Source organism: Lytechinus variegatus, chromosome 12, assembly GCF_018143015.1.
Source record: "Lytechinus variegatus isolate NC3 chromosome 12, Lvar_3.0, whole genome shotgun sequence".
NCBI classification, from domain to species: Eukaryota; Metazoa; Echinodermata; class Echinoidea; order Temnopleuroida; family Toxopneustidae; genus Lytechinus; species Lytechinus variegatus.
The window spans coordinates 2107341-2124339 of record NC_054751.1 but is presented as its reverse complement, the minus strand read 5'-3'; the positions used below and the strand labels follow the sequence as shown (position 1 = coordinate 2124339).

The following is a 16999-nucleotide window of genomic DNA, read 5'->3' as shown; positions in this document are numbered from 1 at the left end:
GATTGCTGTCGTAACTTTCAAAGTTTATAGAAATAGTGTGGTAATCAAGTCCCACTGACAAGATTTCGGTCACATGATCAAGGTCAAATGTCAATGAACATAGTATTGTCTCATTTTATGAATAGTGTTTTTTGTGAATAATTATTATAGTAGTTTTTAAAGTCAGCACTGCTGCTACTGTATATTGAATCATGTGATGCAGGTGAGACTGCCAGAGGCATTCCACTTGCATGTTTGTTCTGACCTATTTTGGTTGGTGGTCAGGTGGGTTTTCGCCCTTACCCGTTTTGGGGATCAAGTGTTTGTTGTAATTGATTATTAAAGGTAAATGCTAGTTTTGGTAACGATATCAAAATGAGTTCGTACAGAATCCAATGAAATGACCACCAAAGTGTCTGTTTGTATAAATAAAACGCATGTGCCAAAGAATTCTGGAAGAAATTGTGTAATTGCTGAGAAATCAGCAAATAAGCACAGGAATCGGGTAGGGCGTCGGGCCCGACGCCCTAAGCAATAATTATACATTGTCCCACGTGCGTTTATCTGTGTTGGGGATCTTCGGTGTGAACATTTTTCAGCGTAGATTTTCAAGATTAAGAATTAAGCCTTGTTTTACAGAATTTCTCATGAAATCAGTGTTTACTGCAACTACTGGAATTTCTCTTTAAATCATTTGAGTTGGCATAGATTTATGTCGGCATGGCATGTGCTTTAATCCAAAGGGTTTGTATTTGCAAGGTGTTTAAGGCATTTTAAGGTGTTTAAGGATAACATTTTAGCTTCTATTTTGTACAATTTCCCCGTTTATGCCACGTACGTTGATTGATGCTTTATATTGATTTTGGTCCACACTTGTAACTTGACGTAGGGATTGATTTATTTGCAGTTTTACATAGTACTTTTTAGGAGCGCTATTGTAACCTGATTGGCTGGTATTTGGTATACATTTATTTTTTTCGTGAAATGTAGGCCTCACCCAAGTTCTCATGTGAGAAGGCTGGTACAATGTATATATGTATAATATGTATGATATGATATAAGTATGCCATCTGTAACCCATCGATTTGCTAATAGCTCACAGTTAATAGCTCTGCTGGTATTCCTGTCTGGCTAGCAGAAAACCAGTGTGAAGCAGCCGCAAAATTTAACATTGATTTTCTAGGAGGGGGGCCTTCTAGCTAAAACAAGGCTATCGGTTGGTTCCAGACATACATGTAAGTAAGTCTCTAATCAGAGGTATTCTTCATATTCATGTTTTATAGTTATGTCATTGTGACACAAGAATCCGAAAAGCGTTCATCTCTGTTTAATAAAGCCACGACATAATCGCACACACACTGTCCAGAGACGCTCATGGCGCTAGCGCAGCAACAGTTCCTTTGGATACAGATTTTCTTAAAGTTGTCTTTCATTCTTAATCCTATCCTGGACTGATTGTATTCACTCCTGAAGAAATACCATTAAAAGTTGTCTTTCATTGTTATTCCTACAAGTATTCTCTACTAATTGTAGATGCTGGTAATGCAAAAGTAGCAAAACCAGTAAAAGTTGTCTTTCATTGTCCTGGGCTGATTGTTGGCACTCATGCATATTTCTTCTTTTTTTTTACATTCAGCAATTCTTTATATCAATTTCAGTGACCAGATGACGAGCTCAGCTAGGATCGTCAGAAGTTTTGCAGCAAGTACATGTATAAGAATTCATGGACTCCATTTCCAGCAGTGTTTTCCCAGAGCCACTTCCCTGCTGAAAACCTTCAATTTCTTGTATCTTCAGCCTCCTTATGTTCCACCGACCAAACGTACATGTACTTACAGTGTGCTGGTAACAACGTGTTTGAGGTATTTCAGCAGTGCGAAAATGAAGATTGATTCACCAGAGTTCAGAGGTCTCTTTACACCAGAGTTGAAGCATCTGGCAGAGCTTTTTGAAAGATATCACTATGAGCTAAGAATTGCAGGTGGAGCTGTTCGAGATCTCTTAATGACAGTAAGTATGGGAATGTATTAAGAGGGTACTCCAGGCTGAAAATAATATGATTTGAAATAGTGCTGCAAGTTAGGCGGCATGTTTGGGTTTGGTTCAGTTCGGCAGAGTTGATAGCCCTGAACCATGTGACGTCTGTCACATACTTCAAACAAATTTTGTTTTTAAAAAGAATGGTTTTAAAAATTGTTGCAAAATTGTTTTTTTATTCATTTTCTTTGAAGTTTGAAGAATAGTAAAATTACTTTCTATTTTCATTTCAAAAATTAAATAAAATTACCAAAGGAAAAAAAAAGGAATTGAGAGAATGCTAAATTTCTCTTTTAATGTTTGTATTGTATCTGTAAAGTGTAATGTTTTTGTCTCACCTGCATAGCACAGTGAGACTATAGGCACCGCTTTTCCGACAGAGATCTTGACCGTTGACAGCGTGATCGCGCCGAGAATTGGCACTATTAAGTGATAATGCTAATTTATGCGTAATTAGTACGCAAAAAAATCATACTTTTTCCTCTAACTCCCTAAATAAAGCTCCAAATGTACTAATTTTTGGTATAGAAACTCTTTGTGGTGTTCTTATCAAGTGTACATGAAAAAAATTGCGATATCAAATCATTTTCCTATGTATTATATCGTTTTTTTGCAATTTCTTATGTATTTCTTTGTTTTTTTTTACCTTAGGTTTTCATTGTTTTTTCAATGAAATTTGTTGGGGACTCTTCTGTGATCATAAAAAGCATAAAATAAATACATTTAGACCAGCAAAACTAAAAATAATCATACATTTATGAATTTTGGTTGAAAACAAAATTGCATGTACACGAAATCACGTATTTGAGCAATTTTTGGTCTGACATGCACTTACACTGTACATAATGTTTCGTAATTTCGGAACCACGTACCCAGGTGACGCAAAATTGGTCTCAAAAGTTGCACAAGACTTGAAAGTAAAAAGTCAGTGAGCGGCGCAGTCAAAAAATATCGCCCGGCGAAAATATCGCGCAATTCGTTGAGGGGGGGGGCTCTGATGCCCCCCCCCTGGCCTAGATAGGGTTAAATGACAGCATAACTTAGAAAATATATGGACCTAGTTCATGAAACTTGGACATAAGGTTAATCAAGTATCACTGAACATCCTGCATGAGTTTCACATCACATGATCAAGGTCAAAGGTCATAGGGTCAATGAACTTTGGCTGCATTGGGGGTATCTGTTGAATTACCATCATACATTGTAAGTTTGAAAGTTTATGGATCTGATTCATGAAACTTGGACATAATAGTAATCAAGTATTACTGAACATCCTGTGCAATTTTCAGGTCACATGATCTAGGTCAAAGGTCATTTAGGGTCAATGAACTTTGGCCAAATTGGGGGTATTTGTTGAATTACCACCATAAGTTTGACAGTATATTGGTCTAGTTCATAAAACTTGGACATAAAAATATTCAAGTATCAATGAACATCCTGTGTGCATTTTAGGTCACATGACCAAGGTCAAAGGTTAATGAACTTTGGCCATAATGGGGGTATTTGTTGAATTACCATCATAACTTTGAAAGTTTGTGGATCTGACTCGTGAAACTTGGACATACATATAAGAGTAATCAAGTATCACTGAACATCCTGTGCGAGTTATAGTAGTTTTCAAAGTCAGCACTGCTGCTATATTCATCGCGTGATGCAGGTGAGACCGCCAGAGGCATTCCACTTCTTTATTATCCTGCCTGGAAATAAAATGAATAAAATAAATTAGATAAATGAGGATAGAAACAGGATTTCAAAGAACAGAATATATTTTTAGCATTATTTCATGTTGATATGATTGTGATTGAATACAATGTCATAGCAAAAACAGCTACCCGATCAGAAAGCTGAACCCACGAGACAATCTCCACTCAACTGCTATTACATGTATACTGGTAAAAATTCATATTCCCCAAAATACATGTATGAAATGTTTTCCAAAGTCCATATTTTCTTAAAAGTGGTTTAATCTGGTTAATTATTTACTCCAAAACATAAATTATTAGTCCATTCAGATTCTTGGTCCTGAAAGAACGATGTTCAAGTGACTTTAAACACATTCCCAACACGAAAATGAGTACATGGGATCTCCTGTGTATTTTGGTGTTGTGAAATCGGTTCCCCGTGAAATCAGCCAGCGTTGATCATTTAGGACTAAGACAGAACTGATAATTTATCTTTTTATTTTCAGTTTGACTAAATCATTCTTTATACCCCCATCCTAGACGGGGACGTATTATGGTATCACGCTCAGTGTCCGTCAGTCTGGTCGTAAGTGAACTTTTCCTTGTAAACGCGATAACTTCAATTTCACTTAACCTAGGCTCATATAATTTGGTGTGTATGATACAAGCATGGATCCCAGGAAGCCTATTGATTTTGAGGTCCAAAGGTCAAAGTCACAGTGACATATTTTCATCTTTAATACCCTTTTGCAGTCTTTTTGAACATGATTCCTTCAGTTTAACTTAATCTAGGCTCATATAATTTGGTGTATATGATACTAGCCTGGATCTCAGGAAGCCTATTCATTTTGAGGTCAAAAGGTCAAAGGTCAAGATCACAGTGACATGTTTTCATCTTACCCTTCTGAAGTCCTTGTTAACAGGATAACTTTAGTTGAACTCAACCTAGAGGCGTGTATGATACAGCATAGATCCCAGCAATTCTATTGATTTTGAGATCAGAAGGTCAAAGGTGAAGTCGTCACCTTCCACTTTTCGTGCTTGACCAAGAACTCAATTTTCCGTGTAACAGGCAGGTGTATTATGTGCTCACCTTTGCAACACTCTTGTTCAGTATATAATTGTGTGTATGTATGTCTCACAGAAATCCCAAGAGGAATACCTAAAATACATGGATATTTTGTTCTCTGTTCCTCACTCTCTTTAACCCTAAATCTCCCGGTGTATTTTGATTATTGTCATTCCGGGGGGGGGGGGGGGCATTATGGCCCCCCTTAAGATCTCAGCCGCGGATTGCACGATCACGACGAAAATATGCATGATGGTAGAGAATGACGTAATCTACGCAGTTGCATTATTTTACTGAATTCATTTTTTTAATATTTTATATGAATTAATTATGCTAATTTATTCATGAAATCATACTGTTTGCTCTGATTCACTAAATATAGCTCCTTGAATGCTATTTTTTGGTGAAAATATTCTTTATAGCATTCCTAACAATTGTTAATGAAAAAAATTCTGGTACCAAGACCGATTTCTTATGTATTTTATTGTTTTTTTGAATTTCTTATGTATTTCTTTGTTTTTTATTGTTTTTTTTCACTGGAAATTGTTCCAGACTTAATTCTGATCATAAACAAGGCAAAATTAATTAAGTTTAATCAGTAAAAGTAGAAATAATGATACATTTATGAATTTTGGCTAAATACACAATTTGCATTGGATTTGAACATGAAATCATGTTTATGAGCAAATTTGAGTTGTAAGTTACATAATGTTGCGTAATATCGTAACCGCGTTCCCGGGAGTCACAAATTTGGTCTCAAAATTTGCGCGAGACTTGAAAGTAAAAACTAAGCGAGCAGCGAGGTCAAAAAATTTTGCGCAACGGATATATTGCGAAAATTGTTGAGGGGGCCATTATGGCCCTGGGGAGAATTAGGTTAAAGGATCAAGTTGCTATAAAATTTCTTCTGAAAATGGACATGCATTTTGAATACCAAATCAGTTGTAGACTAACACACTAGGTTCTCTTTGAAAGAAAAATAGCCTAGTGTAAAACAACTTCATTTTACATTTTGAAAAGGATAAATTTACTCTTTTCCTCTCTGCAGAAACAGCCTCAAGATGTTGACTTTGCAACCACAGCAACTCCAGATGAGATGAAAAAAATGTTTATGAAAGAAAGCATTCGAATGATCAATGCAAAGGGAGAGAAGCACGGCACCATTACAGCAAGGATCAATGATAAAGAGAACTTTGAGATTACAACATTGAGGGTTGACCGTGTAACTGATGGAAGGCATGCTGAAGTAGAATTCATCACAGACTGGAAGGCTGATGCAGAAAGGAGAGATTTAACCATCAATTCCATGTTCCTAGGTAAGGTTTGTCCCGGGGGGGGGGGGGGGTTTGGGCACTTACATTGACGAGTGGATACCATGCGCGACCAAAAATACATGTAAAAAGGATGTCTTTTTCATGACAGGGCACGTTACGTACGTACATGTAATGTGATAAGGGTGTCAAAAACACACACAAAATGAGAAAGGGGTATCTATTTCGCTAAGAAAGCTGTGTGTTTAGGGTCATAGTTGAAGGGATTATAAAACAAAATTAAATTGTTTTATAAAGGATGTCTTTTTTGCCCCAACACTACGTGTTTAGCAACCGATTTGCACGAGGTGTAGAAGGTGCATGGGGTCGTACTAAACCAAATGGTGTGTAAAGGTAAACTGACGACTGACGGACCCATCACTACTTGTTTAGGGGTTCATTTCAGGGAATACTTGCCAAGAGTATCGTTTTGTTTCCAATACTTGTTAAATTGAAAAATACGTGTTTAGGGTGCTTTTCGAGACCCCATGGTCGCGCATGGTATCCACTCGTCAATGGAAGTGGCCCCCCCAGGATTTGTCACAACACACAGGTGACTATTAAATTCTATGATGCCCAAGAATCGATATACTGACCTGAAAAGAACCTTTTTTAAGGACTGTTCCTACTAAAATATTACCAAGTCTCTTCCTTAAACTCTTGAATAGGTCTTGATGGAACGTTGTATGATTTCTTCAATGGAAAAGAGGCACTTGAGAGACGTCATGTTGCCTTTGTGGGAAATGCTGCTTCTCGGATACAAGAAGACTACTTGAGAATACTGCGATATTTCAGGTCAGACTTAAGAGTAACACCAATCGTGTGAAATAAATGAAAAAATCAAGAACAGACAGAATCTTATATCCTGTCTTAACAGACACTTTTCTGACTGCCCTACCCAGATAAAAGCATGGCAAAAGAAATTCCCCTATTCTGTTAAGATGCTCCCACTGGGAGAAAAGCAGGACTGTCAGGAAGGATTTTTCCAAATTTCGGCCTGCTCAGACCAGGGTGGAAGCGAGGTAGAAAAACAACTCTACCCCGCTAATGCCCGGATGCATGTTCTGTTAAGACGTAATCGGGGTGCGGTCTGTCTGAAAAGCTCTCCCCTCTTGCATTCCTTTCTCCTTTTCTCTCTGTATTCCTCAATTTCTCTCCCCTCTTCATTTCCCTTCTCTTTTTCTTTCCCGCTCTCAAGCATGTTTCTTCTTTTCTCTCTATCCTCTTCCTTTTCTCTCCTCATTTCTCTTTTTACCCCTCTTTTCTTTCCCCCTTTTTTATCTTTCTTTTTAAAATTTCATATCTCCCTTTCTCGTTTCCTCTTCCCTTAACGTTTTTCTTCCCTTTTCCCCACCTTTCCTTTCCTCTCTTTTCTTACCTTCCTTTTCACTCCCCTTATCTATTCTCTTCTTTTCTCTCCCTTTGTCTCATCCTCTCTTCTTTCTCTCTCGTTTGCCATTTCTTATATCTGTCCATTTCTTTTCTCCTTTTCTCACTCTTTCTTATCTTCCTTTCTTTACCCTCTCCCTTTCATGTCTCTGTTCTGATTTTCTCTTTTTCCTTCCTTTCTTTCCCATTTTCCATTCCTTCCTTTTCCTCTTTTTCTCTATCCCCCTTTCCCTTTCCCCTCTCCCCTTCCTTTCTTTATCTTCACTTTTTTCTTTTTTCCTCTTCCTTGTCCCCCTCTCCCCTTCTTCCTTTTATAGGGATGCCAGTTTTCAGGCAAAAGCCTGCCTGAATTCAGACCCTAGCAATTTATTTTCAGGCCATTTTTTGCATACAAAAATATATTCTCGGTGATTTTCATGCCATGTCAAATGGGAAGTGACTTTTTTTCAAAATTATTTACCTACTGCTGCTTGACACCAAATAAGGAATACCGTACGTAAAACTGAGATTACAGTTATTAAAAGATTTAATTAAATCTTCAATTTTTCTGTTCTCTTTTGATGGTTTTACAATAATTGTACATGAAAATATACATGGATATGGATAACAAAATATAACTTAACTTAATAATAATCGTTGACTCTAGCCCCCATCATCTCTTCTGGCTGGACATGCCCCACTTGGCCCTGGTGGTCGGTCCAGTTCCTGGCCTCCGCAGCTTGCGATGTCTCTTCCACTCGGCCTCCGTAGACTGTGTTACCCCTCGATGAGTAGCCCCCAGATCAGAGATGTGGCTTCAACGAATTAGTGGACGAGATCGAGCCCCCAACAATGACATGAGTTTTGGCGAATCATGTCGGTGGAACCGGCAGCAGCTGGGGTCGTTTTATGTCACCAACGTCGTCCCTCAGACTTAACTTTGACTGCCTATACTGACATATGTGGTCTATTCTAGCTTAGGTGGTTCTCTCTGAATTACTGAAATTAACCTAATATACCCTACCATTACTAGGACTAACTGTAAAATTTCTATAAAATAATTCAAAGAATTTCAATAGCAGATGAGTGCATAAAGCAATGCATTCTTATTAATAAAAGACACTTCCTGTGCATCTGTACATTGCTAGAGCACTGTATTGGCTATTTATGACACCTGTGTGAAAACACTTCACCTAATAAGAATATTTCTAACACCTGTTCAAAATATGACATCAACCTGGTACACTTGTACTCTAAGGGGGGTATCAAACGTTTCCAATGCTTGCTTTTGAAATATTCAAAACATATGTACATGCAATTGTCTATTGACGTACCCTAACCTGGACCAAGTAAATATTTTAAACACATGTTTGAACTAAACTGAAACATTAGAATTGCATTAAATTTCTTTCCTGACAATGATCTCAACTGGCATCCCTACTTTTACCTTTCCCCTTTTCCTTCTTTTAGATTTCCTTCTGTCTCTTTCTTCTTCTTTTTTATTTATTATTTTTTTTTTTGGGGGGGGCATTCATTACCATGGAAACTTTACCAGGGTAGGATTGAGTGAGTTTCTGTTAACCCTAATTCTCCGGGGGGGGGGGGGGGGGGCATAATGGCCCCCCCTCGACAATTTTCGCGATATATGTGCTGCGCAAATTTTTTTTACCTCGCCACTCACTGACTTTTTACTTTCAAGTCTCGCGCAAATTTTGAGACCAAATTTGTGACGCCCGGGTACGCAGTTACGACATTACGCAACATTATGTAAGGGCATGTCAGACTCAAAATTGCTCATAAACGTGATTTCATGTACAAATCCAATGCAAAATGTGTATTTAGCCAAAATTCATAAATGTATCATTTCTACGTTTACTGATTAAACTTAATTAATTTTGCCTTGTTTATGATCAGAATTAAGTCTGGAACGATTTCCATTGAAAAATCAATAAAAAAACAAAGAGTAAAAAAACAAAGAAATACATAAGAAATTCATAAAATACATAAGAAATTGATTTCCAAACCGAAGTTTTTTTTAATTGCGATTGTTAAGAATGCTACAAAGAATATTTTTACCAAAAATTAGCATTCTAGGAGCTTTATTTAGTGAATTAGAGCAAAAAGTATGATTCATGCATAAATTAGCATAATCATTTAATATAAAATAAAATCTCATTATTTTGGAAAATTTTACCATACAGCCTTGTATATTACATCGCACACTACCAGTGTGCAAATTTTTGCGTCGCTCGCGCGATCAGCGGCCGAGATCTTAAGGGGGGGCCATAATGGCCCCCCCCCCCCGGAAGAATCAAAATAGCCCTGGAGATTTAGGGTTAAGATGGAGCAAGGTGGCTACCACCTGTGGTTTTATCACCTCATTGAGGAATTCCATCCCCCTTTTTCTACCCGCCCTTTACCCGGACACTGTCTATAAAAACAGAGATTAAGTAATTCCGTAAGAGTGGGTTTATTTTTGGGTAGACTTTTTTCTCACAAAACATTTTTTCATTATATGACTGTTAGTGAAGTTATTTGCTAGTTTAGACATAAATATTATAAGTGTTTTGGAGCATGCAATGGAGCTCTGTCAATTTCTTGTTAAAGACTTATATACTATGGAAATTTAATGAGTTATTAGGATCTACATGCAACTTTTCCGGAATAACATGTACATCTCTTAGGACTGCAGAAAGTTGTTCAGTTTTGAAGAACTTTCACTCACTTATGTAATTAGCGCATGTTGTATAATCTGGTCTAAAATTGCTTCAATCACAGAGTGTTTACATGCATGGTGATTTTTGGTCCTAGGGGGAATGATATGACACTCTCCCATACGATGCATGCTCTACATTTTTTTGAGGGGAGGAGGAGGGGGGGGGGAACATCCTCCACAATTTATTTTGTTTGGCACACAATTATATTTGCAAATTCAGACAAATTATGTTAGGCCTGACCATACTTTTATCTTTTACAGGTTCTATGGTCGTATTGCAAGAGAGAGTAACAAACACAGTGCAGAAACCCTTGAAGCCATACGGGAGAATGGTGATGGACTGGCAGGGATCTCAGGAGAAAGAATATGGATGGAGCTCCGCAAGATCTTGACTGGCAACTTTGCTGCTGATCTCATTCATTGCATGTATGACTTAGGCCTGGCTCGTCATATGGGTGAGATAATAATGATGAAAGTTAGTTCTTTTATAACATAAATCATTTAACTTCTCTATGCGCTGTCTAAAGGACTTATGATATTATTATCATGGCTTTAGCCCAGCAAACCTTTTACAGCACACAATCATTTCAAGGAATGAATTCCTGCCAGGTACCCATATACATATACCTCATCTTAATTGAGTGCAGCACAGTGTTGAATAATATCGAATAAAATTAGGCCATGGTTTGAATTCCAGATACTGTGTGTTGATTTAGCTAAAGGGACATGGAGGGCATTTTGTGAATCAAATGGTCATTGGCATTCAATAATTATTGTTATGAGCTACTGCAAATTCTCGAATCTGATTGGACAAAGGTAAAGTAGTCAGTGAAAATCAACAACAAAAGTTTTCATGAAATGCTTGCCCAGGTTATTACCGTAGTTGAACACAGTGATGCCGAGTTGGGGAGCAATTCAAGAAAAAAAATTGTCAGTGATCTTCACATTATCAGGTACCAAATTCCTTGCCTCTGATTGGCTTCAAGCAAGTTTGTTTTGTGATTCTTGCCCCAAATATTAAAATGGAATGGGAAGGGGAATTTTCTTTTTGGTGCTGGAGTAGAGGGTGTCTAAAAACATTAAAAAAAAATTATTTTAAAATTGAGATGAATTTGATTAAAGGAAAGTTATACTATCAGTGAACTGGTCATGTTGGGAATATGTGTTGAATTGGCATCATCACTTAGAAAGTTTATGGATCTTGCTCATAAAAGTCGACATACACTGTAAGGGTAATCAAGTATGTATGATTATTTGGCACATGTATTAGGTCACATGATCATGGTCAAAGGTCATTTTGGGTCAATGGACATAATATTTTATTATCACATTAGTGTTTTCTTCTGTGAATAATTCATTATTAGCTGTTTTCAAAGGCAGCAATGCTGCTACATGTACATCAAATTGCGTAATGCAGGCGAGACTGCAAGAGGCTTTCCACTTGTTCAAATTTGAGGGGACTCTAAACCCCCTCTTTCTATTACTGCATGTTATTATAACTTTGGTCATATTTTTTATTCACGTAGGTATCCCACCTAAAGCAGATCTACAAGAATTGCACCAGGTATATCAACGAAGTCAGTCACTGCACCCTCATCCTGTCACTGTTCTCTCAGCTCTCTTCAAGGATGAGAAAGATGTCCTTATTATGGAGCAAAGAATGAGGATCTCGGCAGAGGAACGGAAGACCGCCCTCTTTGTCATTGCAGAGAGAGGGGACAAGCCCCACTCAAACCCACTCAAACCTTACCAAGACATTGTCGTTTGTGTAAGTCCTCTTTCTCTGTTTGTGAATTTGATTTCACTTCACCCATTGACTGCTTGTAATTCCCATATGTTTTGCAGGCATGATATTCTCCCGAGTAAAATCAGAATTCCGAGTTTTTAATAATTATTTTTTAAAGATTTTTTTATTGCTTATTTTTTATGTGAACCCAAGAACATTCTCTTGCAAATGATAAAGCTATCATGCAGACTCACCTTGAAAAATCACTTTCGATTTCTTTACTATGCAAGAGCTTGGGGCGTCTCGGACTTCTTTGGGGACTTCGCCACCCTTTTCAGAGGGGAATATTATGCCTAGTTTTGTAAAGATATCAGCTGGTTATAGTAGGCAATGGGTTATAGTGCAGACTACTGAATTAATTCTGCATAGACTTTTACACGGGATCATCTGAGTCCAGTAGGGTCAACCTTAAAAAGATGGTGGGGGGGCTGATTCAGCCTGCCCCCTTGACTGTTTTCATGATAAATCTGCCACACAATATATTTTGACCGCGGTGCTCGCTGACTGTTTACTTTCAATTCTCACGCAACTTGCTAATTGGCAATTTTGGGTCTTTAACTATTCTGGCAATAGTCCACAAACATTTACCCTTTATAGACTGGGCCATTTTTGTCTTGCCCACCAGAGATGAAGGCGAGACTTAGGGATCCAAATGTCGTCCGTCCGTCACAAATCTAATGACACATAACTCCACAACCAAAAGTCGCTTTTCAACCAAACTTGGATTGTAGATGGACTTGGGGGACCTGCATGTTATGCTGCAGTTGGAGGTCACATGGTAAGGTCAAAGGTCATTTTCAGGTCAACGTTAAAGTTTACATGCAAGACTCTCTTCAGGTCAACGTTAAAGTTTACATGCAAGACTCTCTTATGACACCTAACTCCGCAACCGTAGGTCGCTTTTCAACCAAACTTGGATGGTAGATGGACTTGGGGGACCTGCATGTTATTGCTGCAGTTGGAGGTCACATGGTAAGGTCAAAGGTCATTTTCAGGTCAACATTAAAGTTTACATGCAAGACTCTCTTATGACACCTAACTCCGCAACCGTAGGTCGCTTTTCAACCAAACTTGGATGGTAGATGGACTTGGGGACCTGCATGTTATGCTGCAGTTGGAGGTCACATCGTAAGGTCAAAGGTCATTTTCAGGTCAACGTTAAAGTTTACATGCAAGACTCTCTTATGACACCTAACTCCGCAACCGTAGGTCGCTTTTCAACCAAACTTGGATGGTAGATGGACTTGGGGGACCTGCATGATATGCTGCAGTCGGAGGTCACATCATAAGGTCAAAGGTCATTTTCAGGTCAACGTTAAAGTTTACATGCAAGACTCTCTTATGACACCTAACTCTGCAACCGTATGTCGCTTTTCAACCAAACTTGGATGGTAGATGGACTTGTGGGACCTGCATGTTTTGCTGCAGTCGGAGGTCACATGGTAAGGTCAAAAGTCGTTTCAGATCAACATTAAAGTTTACATGCAAGGCTCATATGACAAGTGTTATTCCATCCCAGTCATTTCACAATGAAGTTTCGATATAATTCTCTTGTGTGCCATCGCAAATCATGATATTTCTGGTTAGTTTCATAAGTGGGCGAGACACAAAATTGCTTTTGCCTTGTTATTTTCTTCACTTCTATAACATAGCGATATAAATATATTTTTCTGCAAGCTTGAATTGATGAAATCTACGGCTTTTAACTAGTTTTCCCCATATTGTATCTCCTGCCTATTTGCCACAGCTTTCAAAATATATCTGTATTCAAATTATGTGTAAAAAGTTTTCCTGAGATAGCAGTTTAGGCCCTAAAAGAGCTAAGAAAGGAAATCACAAAAAATATAGTGAAGAGTTGTAGGTTTCCATCCATTTGAGCACTGAATAAAATTTTATCATTCTCATTTTTTTCTGCAAATTGAAGAGATAAAAAATTGAATTCAGAATCTGAAAAGCAGAAAAATAATACTTTTTTTTTATTGTACAGGCCTATTGAATCACAACATAACGTTATGGTCTTGAGGCCGATGAAAGGCAATGGAAAACCTTTTGTCAAAATCCCCCGCGAAACTGTTGTACTATGTAGCTTACATATTTCCCATTTGTCGATTGCACTTTTAGCTCTGGGTCTTTAAAAAAAGCTGTCTTTAATAGTCAGACACATCTTTTGGTCTAAAATTGGTAAATGATATCAAGGTTGATCTAGGCAGAGGTTGCAGCTTTGTCTTTGCCTTTACAAGTCTCATCATGATATGTAAGCAAAGCGTCTGATGCAAAATAATACTACCTGGCTACTATACACTCTTGTTCTGCTACAGTTATTGTTTCTTTTTATCAACAAATGTTTGGTGGCAGTCTTTATGTACAAAAGACCTTAACAGAATCCAGGGGCGTTATTCTGAACATTGTCTTTTCTCCATATTTTATCTTATCTCAGAGATATGACAAATTGGTATTCTGGTGGATGTCATAACTTTTATCACAAAAATTTCATAAATTTTGTCTCTTCTCTTCCTTTTATACAAGCAAAAGATATGACAAAAGTTTATAACAGGGGGTAGCAGTCATAAATTTTGTCATATCTTTTAGTACCAAAATCCCGATACCCTGCCGACTGAATGTCAAGCAAATAATTATATTGTTTAGATTAGATTGTGGTATTAGTTTCACTCATCTTCCATGACAATTTTAAAAATTATTTTTTCACGCTACAATTAGTTAGGCCGTACATATTTATTCCTCCTTTTTTTCTCTGTTTTCCTTACTTTTCTACTTCTCTAAAATCCTTCACAGCTCCCTGTCTCTCTTTGTAATTAAGCGCATCAATATACGCGTAGTTGCGCGATGCCAGCAACTGTTTTTGGGATACGCCCTACCTGCCACGGGGCTTTCCTATTGGCTAGAAGGGCTCCAACTGGGAACTAACGATGATTTTGATTGGTTTGCTTCCGAAAAGATGGGTGGGAACTTTGAGAGATATGACAGGGAAAAGACAGTGTTCAGAATACCGATTGGTGACAATCATAGCGGTGTCACATCTCGGAGAGAAATGACAAAAGTTATGACAGAGTTCCAGAATACCACTCCTGGTCATTTAAAAAGAAAATGATGACTAACATAAACAGGAGCAACTAGGCAGCAGCTGCTTTGATTTGCAGTCTCTTTTCATAGTCTTCTTCATCAGACTTATTGTTTACATTTCACACAATGATGCAGCCTTTGCCTAGATTGGTCATGCTAATATATAGTCTTAAGTAGTTTGAATGATTGGTAAAATTAACTAAAAGACATTTTAAAAAGAATTTTAGATTTTATACTAAATTATTTCTTGATGTTTAAGGGTACCTTTGGAAGGCTACTATATATTCCACTTGATTTGCTCTTGAGAGCATGCTTACTCATTTCCAAGGTAAGAATTAGGTCTAATTTTTGTTCTTCTTGATTTACAGAGCAAAGAGAAAAACATATTGAAATATGTCACTGAAGTCCTGAAGTACCGCGGGGAGAGCCAGTTGCTTGTCGATTTCAGATCGTGGGATGTTGCCAAGTTTCCTGTAACTGGCAAAGATCTTCTGGCTGCTGGGGTCCCAAAGGGCAAAGGATTCGGGGATGTGATGGAGAAAGTTAGGCAATGGTGGATGGACAGTGACTTCAAGGCAAACAAAGAAGAACTTTTAGAAAGATTGCGTGAGATGATGCAGGATCAAGCAAATGGAGATTCGTGACCAAAGAGGAGTGAGACAGAAATTGCAGGCATTAATGGATGGACAATAAAACAAAGAATAGCTTCTATAGATATAGCAGATGGTACAGGATCAAGGATAGAGACTGGGAGGGATTGATCTAGGAAATTGCCATATTTCTTGAACCTGACACAAGAAGATGCAATAATGCTTGGAGACATAACTGCTGATGCACAAGTGAGGAGCATTGAGTGTTTCTTGAATCTAACCTGATGGATGGCAGGTGTTGCTTAATGAGATAACTTTCAAGGTCTAATCAAAACCATTTCTACATGGACAGAAAAGTTTGGAATGGGTAAAAATGAGCTGTGTAACCATGCAAGATATGGAGAAAACCTTTTTAGGTTTTTAGGTTTTAGAAACCTAAAAAATCATAAATGTTCTTTGTACTTTGAAGTTCCCAAGATATTCTTGCATTCTTGCATTGAGTACATATTAAATGAACAGTATCATTGATCTTGTTTTAAATGTTTGATACTTATTTAAGGGGGGTGATGAGTTTCATCAATGATGTAACATTTTGGTACTTAACTTCTAGAAGTTTATATTAAAGGTGAAATTAATATTTAAAAAAATTGGGTAAGTACAGTTTTTGTCTCACCTGCATAGCAGAGTGAGACTATAGGCGCTGCTTTTCCAACGGCGGCGGCGTCAACATCAAATCTTAAAGGTCAAGTCCACCTCAGAAAAATGTTGATTTGCATCAATAGAGAAAAATCAGACGAGCACAATGCTGAAAATTTCATCAAAATCGGATGTAAAATAAGAAAGTTATGACATTTCATAGTTTCGCTTATTTTCACCAAAATAGTTATATGAACGAGCCAGTTACATCCAAATGAGAGAGTCGATGATGTCACTAACTCACTATTTCTTTTGTTTTTTATTGTTTGAATTATACAATATTTCAATTTTTACGAATTTGAGGATTAGGACCTCCTTGCCTGAAGCACAAAATGTTAAAATAATGGAATTACATGTGTTCAGTGAGGAATGAAACTTCATTTCACATGACAATGACGAGAAAATAAAAATAATTCATATTTCATATAATAAATTACAAAAGAAATAGTGAGTGAGTGATGTCATCAGCTCTCTCACTTGGATGTAACTAGCTTGTTCATATAACTATTTTGTTTGAAATAAGCGAAATTTTAAAATGCCATATCTTTCTTATTTTACATCCAATTTTGATGAAATTTTCAGTGTTATTCTTGTTGAATTTTTCTATTTTTATTCAAATCAACTTTTTGTTGGGGTGGACTTGTCCTTTAACATGAGGTTTAGTTTTTGAAATGACATCATAACT

At 37.4% G+C, this 16999-nt stretch overlaps 1 protein-coding gene across 2 annotated transcripts in view; it reads left to right on the top strand.

Moving 5' to 3' along the window:
* Positions 1-15977, top strand: part of LOC121425157 (CCA tRNA nucleotidyltransferase 1, mitochondrial-like) — a 30825-nt gene extending 14848 nt beyond the window's left edge. Inside the window, exons 2-7 of one of the 2 annotated variants that reach the window (XM_041621157.1) lie at positions 1638-1989; positions 5816-6083; positions 6746-6872; positions 10423-10616; positions 11688-11929; positions 15397-15977. In XM_041621157.1, coding sequence (XP_041477091.1) covers positions 1645-1989; positions 5816-6083; positions 6746-6872; positions 10423-10616; positions 11688-11929; positions 15397-15672 — 1452 coding nt within the window. In that variant the 5' untranslated portion in view covers positions 1638-1644 and the 3' untranslated portion in view covers positions 15673-15977. Of the gene's footprint in view, positions 1-1615; positions 1990-5815; positions 6084-6745; positions 6873-10422; positions 10617-11687; positions 11930-15396 lie in introns of both variants that reach the window. The other variant, XM_041621158.1, reaches the window with a different exon arrangement.
* Positions 15978-16999: the final 1022 nt, after the last annotated feature.